Source organism: Hordeum vulgare, chromosome 7H (assembly GCF_904849725.1).
Source record: "Hordeum vulgare subsp. vulgare chromosome 7H, MorexV3_pseudomolecules_assembly, whole genome shotgun sequence".
NCBI classification, from domain to species: Eukaryota; Viridiplantae; Streptophyta; class Magnoliopsida; order Poales; family Poaceae; genus Hordeum; species Hordeum vulgare.
Window position 1 is genome coordinate 625,261,521 of NC_058524.1, and position 8,332 is coordinate 625,269,852.

Here is an 8,332-nt window from a genome sequence, read left to right on the forward strand (position 1 = left end):
TATCGTTTGCACTTCTACTTCGATACAACCCCCCTAAACACAAGAACGGTTCAGATTAACCGATGCCTCTTGGTAAGAAAGGGCAGGATGGTCATATTTGCGTATACAATGTATTTTTTTCTGTACACTTTATTTATTTTTTATAAATCATAAAAAAATTATGTGTGCAGCAGGATTCGAAGAATGGGCACAACTACGCTAACCAACTGGGCCACATGGCCTTGACGACATTCCATTTTTCTACTCCGATATAATACTGTCAAAACGCACTACTCCCTGTTTGGTTTTCTTTCTTTCTTTATTTTCTTCTTTAATTTTTTTTGTTTAGTTTTCATTTCTAAATTCGTGAAATTTTTAAAAATCGTGATTTTATCTCAGAAATGATTTTTTTTCAAATTCAACATATTTTCTTCAAATTTGGTGAGGTTATTTTTTCCAAAAATGATAAAGTATTTTTTATAAATTCATGAATCATTTCTCAAACCAGAAATTTTTTTGAAAATCTATGTTTTTTATAATATTGATGATGTTTTGAAAATTAATTAACCTTTTTTAAATTGATGAACTTTTCTTAAATTTTACAAAAAAAATCCCAAAAACAATTATGAACTTTTTTAATCTCTGAAATGTTTTCCAAATTGATTTTGTTTTTTACAACTATTTTAGATCAATGAATTTTCTTCAAATCCGGTAATTGTTTTGAAATTTATTGTAAAATTGCTTGAATTCCTAATTATAATTTTTTTTTAAAATTATCTAAAAGTCAATGGTCAACCAGCTAAAAGTCAACTTACGATGTGACTCCATCATCTTTATCAATGAGCGTTCTTTGAACAAAATGCTCAGTAGGAAATAACAAGAGAAAAACAACCTCGTGAGGGAACACTATGTTTTCAAATGGAATTTTCTCGCCCTACCTTAACACCATTTGTTGTACATGTTTTATTTTTGGACATTCTTAAAATGACCCTATTTTTTGCAACCATGTTGGCATGCAATGATAGGCATCCATCCTTGATTTGAACGACTTCCAAGATTACAGAAATTGTCCGCCCGTTAAATAAAAATATCGAAAATGTTCACATTAACAAGTTTTGTTCTCTAAAATCTGAAAAAAATGTGTTTTCAGGAAACGTTCAGGATCTAAAAAAATGTATAAAAAAGGCACATCTTTTAAAAAAAGTTTTATAAAGTTTGTTAGAGTTGTTCAAACTAATTTCGGATTTTCAGACATTATTTGCGTTGTAAAATTTTCTTTGAGATTTCCTAGATAAAATAAAGAGAGCGAAAACCTACTAAGATTCTAAGTAGTAGTTCTTCACGGGCGCATCTAGGTCACCAAAGCTTGTCAGGTTGACTAGTTAGCAGTTATCCTTTGTAACCTACAGGTTTAGAGTTCGAATCCATCATAGGGTGCATTTTATTCATTTTAGTCAGATCGTTGTCTTACTGTATTTCTGTGGTCGGTACTGTAGTGGGTATTATATACATATAAATTGAGAATACCTTGTGAAAAGGCTATATTGTCCCTTGTATGTATTGTGAGGGGGGTTGCACCGAAGCACGACTCTATGGTTTGATCTACAAAATATGACGCTGTTTTTAATCTTTAGAAGGCCATGGCCCTCAAGGGGAACATTCAGTGAATACAGAGGCGATGGGACATAGATCATGGAGGTGCCATAGGATAGGACTAGCTAGGTCCTAGGGTTACAACAGAAACACACATACATGTAGTACAAGACAGTCACCTTACAACTCAACAGCAACTCTCAAAGCTACCCTCCCTAACCTCCTCCAGGGAGGTTGCTGATCCAATTCTCAAGTGCTGATAACCGGAAGCCGGCGGAAATTTTCTCGAGCGCTGGCCTCGGGGCATAGGAGTGTAAAGGCCGACGATCGGAATCAGCTTACCGTATCCATGATCATCGCACACCCTGGTCGCCTTCCCTGATCGTACTTGGATCGCGAAGAGGCCGGCAGCCGTGGTCGCGAAAATGACATTTGCTCCCTCCGCGAAGCCCAAGACATGCACCGGACATGGTGCACCATTTAGGGACAAACTTTGCAAGCAGATGATTCGGCCCGGCACCCATCGGGCATCCACCGCGTCCCTTGACCACAGTTGCAGATGCGGATCCAATTCTTCGACGAGTCCCAGTCCACCGTCCTCCGCCAGCATGAGGATGCAAGTTGGCCAGCCCTTATCGTGGCAAGAGTCTGGTGTGTCGAACCAAGCCAGCCTATGCCTTGCCAAGTCATACTCCAGGATGAACCCACCATCGGTCATGAAGTAGAGCAAAGACCTCCCAACAAGCACGCTGGAATAATTGTCGAAGTCGACGATGAATGTGTCGCGCATTGAGGTCGGCTCGCCCCAGGCGCCAGTCTCGGACGAGTAGACGCACGCCGACGTGTTAAACTGGTCGTCAGGGTCTTCGTTATATACGGAGAAGAGGAAGAGCACGCAGAATGGACCCCCATGGCAGTCATGGTGGTTGCACCCGTCAGCTGTGCAGACCACGGCTGCGGTGGTGTGGCCGAACTGAAACGCCACGGGCAAGGGGACGCGCAGCTGGTCACCGGTGATGGGCTCCCACACGAGCAACTCCTTGGCAGGGAACTTAGGTTTGGAGAGGAAGAGGGCGCGGCCGTGGCGGCAGTCGACGGCCCGCCAGAGCAAGCGGTCCGGGACGGCGAGGGAGAATGGCGACGCGGTGGCGGGGATGAAGGTAGGGATGGCCTCGTCGTGCCAGTCGTGAAGAAGCCCGAGCGCGGTAGGGGATGGATGGAGCTGGTGCAAGGTGCGCCGGAACCAGCCGTTGGAGACGGCCTTGCACCACGACTTGCAGACGAGGGAGGCACGGAGGAGGGTGGCCGGGTCGTCGGGCGGGATGCGGAGCAGGATCTCTTCTACGAGCTCCTGGAGGAGGGCCGGCGGCAGTCTTTTTTTCCTCGAACAACACTCCGGCAGCGGTCCTCCTGGTGCCATGGCGGCGGCAGCAGCTGTTGGCACAATCCGACGAGCACGGCGATGATGGCGAGAGCTGGCTAATTGGTACGTACCCTTGGTCATTTGGGTTGATCTGCACGGTACGTTGTCTTGTCCCTGCACGTATATTATATATATAGCGCTAATCCTACAGCGGCTAGGTGAGATTGCTCTGAAACTAGCACGGACAGCGATTGCAAGGTCCACTTGTAATCCGCTGAAAGTGACAGATCAAGAGTTAAATCCCCAGCCCACGCACGGACCCGGCGACACTGGCCCCTCTCATGTCGGACCCGGCGGCACTGGCCTACCTAACCTCGCATATATTCGTCTTGATTCTCTTTTCGGACCAAATCCTAGCCACTACATTTTAGTCCCGTCCACTACGATATCCGGTCTTCTACTTGATGTCGGCCAGCGGATCTTAATCCGACCAGTTCGGATCTGTAGACTGAGATGTTATCCCATACAGGTTGGAGGAGGCATTGGCCGTCTGCATTGCACTACACTGCTCCCGGGAGAACAACGCCCGACCGACGACATGATCCGTCTGACGTGATTCCATAGTGTTGACGCGGGCGCTCGAATCCTCGAGGGCTGCATCATCGTTGTCCCGCGAACCTTCAATTAGTCCCTTCTTCATCATCGGTCCAACGGAGTATGAATCCCACCGAGACCAATGTGCCCGCCGTGGGAAAGTGGGAATAAGAACGGCTGAGGCCCGCCTCACCGCCGACATGTTGGTGCCTGCATTGTAAAGAAGCAGCATCGTAGGAACACATGCGCCCTCACCCGAGAGCAGAATCGGGTGGCCTGTGACATGGCCAGACGTTCACCCAAGGAGGGGAAGGAGGACAGTGACGGGTCGTATAGCTTTGGCGACGAGCAGATCCAGCTCGATCCCTATTGCATATTCGACAAGTACTTTCGTGAGAAGGATGAAAATGGCGCCAGTAAGGGGAAGAGCACCCGTGGATGATCTTCCTCATCAGAGTCAAACATGTCAAATTTTAATAGTCCGATGACATGTTATGATGTAGTAGCCGCATGGTGTGTATAATGCATCGCTTACGTAGTTTGATGAGTTTGTACTCATTTTGTGTCCCGATGTGATCCGAATGTTTCGCGAACCCTTTGTACGATTACGTGGAAGTCGTCATAACTCGCAGTTTTGGCCTACTTCGGCCAGTTTTGTATGCTATTAGTCACTGATTTTGGGTCCCGCTGTGATCCGAACGTTTCCAAAACCTCGAGGTCCCGTTACCGGGAACTTGTGAAAACTCGCAGTTCTAGCCTATTCCCGCAAGTTTTGTATCCTATTAGTCATTGATTTTGGGTCCCGATGCGATCCGAATGTTTCGGGAAACCCATGGTCCGGTTATGGGGAACTCGTCAAAACTCACACCCCTGGCCTATTCTGGCTAGGTTTGTATGCTATTAGTCACTGATGTTGGGTCCCGATGCGATCCGAACGTTTCGGGAACCCCGGGGTCCGGTTATGGGGAACTCGTCAAAACTCACAGTCTTGGCCAATTCTGGCTAGGTTTGTATGCTATTAGTCACTGATGTTGGGTCCTCCTGCGATCCAAATGTTTCAGGAACCCCGGGGTCCGGTTACAAGGAACTCGTCAAAATCGCAGTTTCGGCCTATTCCGGCAAGTTTTGTATGCTATTAGTAACTGATTTTGGGTCCCAATGTGATCCGAATGTTTCAGGAATCCTTGTGTCCGGTTACGGGGAACTCGTCAAAACTCGCAGTTTTGGCCTATTCCGATCAGTTTTGTATGTGTCACCGATTTTGAGTCCCGATGTGATCCGAATGTTTCGGGGACCCTTGGTCCGGTTACGGGGAACTCGTCAAAACTCGCAGTTTTGGCCGAATCCGACTAGTTTTGTATGCTATTAGTCAGTGATTTTGGGTCCCGCTGTGATCCCAACGTTTCCGGAACCTCGGGGTCCGGGTACAGGGAATTCGTCAAAACTCGCAGTTTTGGCCATTCTGGCGAGTTTTGTATGCTATTAATCTCTTATTTTGGGTCCCACTATGATCCGAATGTTTCGGGAACACCGGAGTTCGGTTATGGGGAAACTCGTCAAAACTCACAGTTTTGGTCTATTCTGGATAGTTTTGTATGCTATTACTCCCTGATTTTGGGTCCCGCTGCGATCCGAACATTTCAGGAACCCCGGGGTTCAGTTACGTGGAACTCGTCAAAACTCATAGTTTTGGTCTATTCCAGCCAGTTTTGTATGCTATTACTCACTGCTTTTGGGTTCCGTTGTGATCTGAACGTTTCGGGATACTCCGGGGTCCGATTACGTGGAAGTCTTCAAAACTCGCAGTTTTGGCCTATTCTGGCTAGTTTTATATGCTATTACTAACTGATTTTGGATCCTGCTGCGATTCGAACGTTTCGGGATACCCGACGTCTCGTTGTGGGGAACTCGTCAAAACTCGCAGTTTTTGCCTATTCTCGCCAGGTTTGTATGCTATTAGTCACTGATTTTGGGTCCTCCCACGATCCGAACGTTTCGGGAACCCTCGGGTCCGGTTACGGAGAACTCGTCAATATTCATAGTTTGTCCTATTCCGGCAAGTTTTCTATGCTATTAGTCATTGATTTTGGGCCCCACTGCGATCCGAACGTTTCGGGAACCTCGGGGTCCGGTTACGGGAAATTCGTCAAAACTCGCAGTTTGGGCCTATTCCAGTCAGTTTTGTATGCTATTAGTAACTGATTTTGGGTCTCGATGTGATCAGAATGTTTCGGGAACCCTTGGGTCCGGTTACGGGGAACTTGTCAAAACTCGCAGTTTTGGCCTCTTCCGGTCAGTTTTATGTGTCACTGATTTTGGGTCCCGATGTGATCCGAATGTGTCTCGGACCCTTGGTCCGGTTACGGGGAACTCGTCAAAACTCGCAATTTTGGCCTAATCCGGCTAGTTTTGTATGCCATTAGTCACTATTTTTGGGTCCCGCTGTGATCTGAAAGTTTCCGGAACCTCGAGGACCGGTTACAAGGAACTCTTCAGAACTCACAGTTTTGGCATATTCCGGACAATTTTCTATCCTATTACTCATTGATTTTGGGTCCCGATACGATCCGAACATTTCGGGAACCCCGGGGTCCGTTTATGGGGAACTTGTTAAAACTCGTAGTTTTGGCCTATTCTCGCGAGTTTTGTATGCTATTACTCACAGATTTTGGGTCTCGCTGTGATCAGAACGTTTCGGGAACCCGGGGGTCCGGTTACGGGGAACATGTCAAAGCTCGCAGTTTTGGTCTATTCTGGTCAATTTTGTATGCTATTACTCCCTGATTTTCGGTCCCGCTGTGATCCGAACGTTTCGGTAAACCTGGGGTCCGGTTACGTGGAACTCGTCAAAACTTGCAGTTTTGACCTATTCTGGTCAGTTTTATATGTGTCACTGATTTTGGGTCCCGATGTGATCCGAACGTTTCCCGAACCTGGGGGGTCCGGTTACGTGGAACTCGTCAAAACTCGCAGTTTTGGCCTATTCCGGTCAGTTTTATATGTGTCACTGATTTTGGGTCCCGCTGTGATCCGAATGTTTCGGGAAGCCCATGGTCCGGTTACAAGGAACTCGTCAAAAATCGTAGTTTTGTTCTATTGTGGCCAGTTTTGTATACTATTACTCAATGATTTTGGGTCCCGCTGCGATCCGCATGTTTCGGGAACCCCAGGGTCCGGTTACGTGGAACTCGTCAAAACTCGTTGTTTTGGCCTATTCATGGCTAGTTTTATATGCTATTACTCACTGATTTTGGATCCCGCAGCGATCAGAACGTTTCGGGAACCCCGGGGTCCAGTTACGGGGAATTCGTCCAAACTCGCAGTTTGGGCCTATTCCACTCAGTTTCTATGCTATTAGTAACTGATTTTCGGTCTCGATTTGATCCGAATATTTCGGGAACCCTTGGGTCCGGTTATGGGAAACTCGTTAAAACTCGCAGTTTTGGCCTATTCCGGTCAGTTTTATATGTGTCACTCAGTTTGGGTCCCGATGTGATCCGAATGTCTTTGGGACCCTTGGTCCGGTTATGGGGAACTCGTCAAAACTCGCAATTTTGGCCTAATCCGGCTAGTTTTGTTTGCCATTAGTCACTGATTTTGGGTCCCGCTATGATCCGAACGTTTTCGGAACCTCGGGGACCGGTTACAGGGAACTCGTGAGAACTCGCAGTTTTGGCCTATTCCGGCTAGTTTTCTATCCTATTAGTCATTGATTTTGGGTCCCGATACGATCCAAACGTTTCGAGAACCTTGTAGTCCGGTTATGGGGAACTCGTTAAAACTCGCAGTTTTGACCTATTCTGGCGAGTTTTGTATGCTATTACTCATAGATTTTGGATCCCGCTGTGATCAGAACGTTTCGGGAACCCCGGGGTCCGGTTACGGGGAACATGTCAAAACTCACAATTTTGGTCTATTCTGGTCAGTTTTGTATGATATTACTCCCTAATTTTGGGTCCCGCTGCGATCCGAACGTTTCGGGAACCCCGGGGTCCGATTACGTGGAACTCGTCAAAACTTGTAGTTTTGGCCTATTCCGGCCAGTTCTGTATGCTATTAGTCACTGATTTTGGGTCACGCCGTGATCCGAATGTTTTTGGAAGCCCGTGGTCCGGTTACGCGGAACTCGTCAAAAATCGTAGTTTTGGCATATTGTGGCCGGTTTTGTATGCTATTACTCACTGATTTTGGGTCCCGCTGCGATCCGAACGTTTTGGGAATCCCGGGGTCCGGTTACGTGGAACTCGTCAAAACTCGCAGTTTTGGCCTATTCTGGCTATTTTATATGCTATTAGTCAATGATTTTGGATCCCGCTGCGATCCGAACGTTTCGGGAACCCCGACGTCTAGTTGTGGGGAACTCGTCAGAACTCGCAGTTTTGGCCTCTTCTCGTTAGGTTTGTATACCATTAGTCACCGATTTTGTGTCCTCCTACGATCCGAACGTTTCGGGAACCAACGGGTCCGGTTACGGAGAACTCGTCAAAACTCGCAGTGCTGGCCTATTCCGGCAATTTTTCTATGCTATTAGTCACTGATTTTGGGCCCGCTGTGATCCGAACGTTTCGGGAACCCCGGGTCCGGTTACGGGGAACTCGTTAAAACTCGCAGTTTTGGCTATTCCGGTTAGTTTTATATGTGTCACTGATTTTGGGTCCCGATGTGATCCGAATGTTTTGGGGACCCTTGGTCCGGTTACGGGGAACTCTTCAAACTCGCAGTTTTTGCCTATTCCGGCTAGTTTTGCATGCTATTAGTCACTGATTTTGGGTCCCGCTGTGATCCGAACGTTTCCCGAACCTG

At 47.1% G+C, this 8,332-nt stretch overlaps 1 protein-coding gene across 1 annotated transcript; it reads right to left on the minus strand.

Annotated features, from left to right (window-relative positions):
• Window positions 1–1,589: 1,589 nt before the first annotated feature.
• LOC123408512 lies at window positions 1,590–3,089 on the minus strand. Its single transcript, XM_045101603.1, has one exon. The coding sequence runs from the start codon at window positions 3,074–3,076 to the stop codon at window positions 1,760–1,762; it is 1,317 nt and encodes a 438-aa protein (XP_044957538.1). The 5' UTR covers window positions 3,077–3,089; the 3' UTR covers window positions 1,590–1,759.
• Window positions 3,090–8,332: the final 5,243 nt, after the last annotated feature.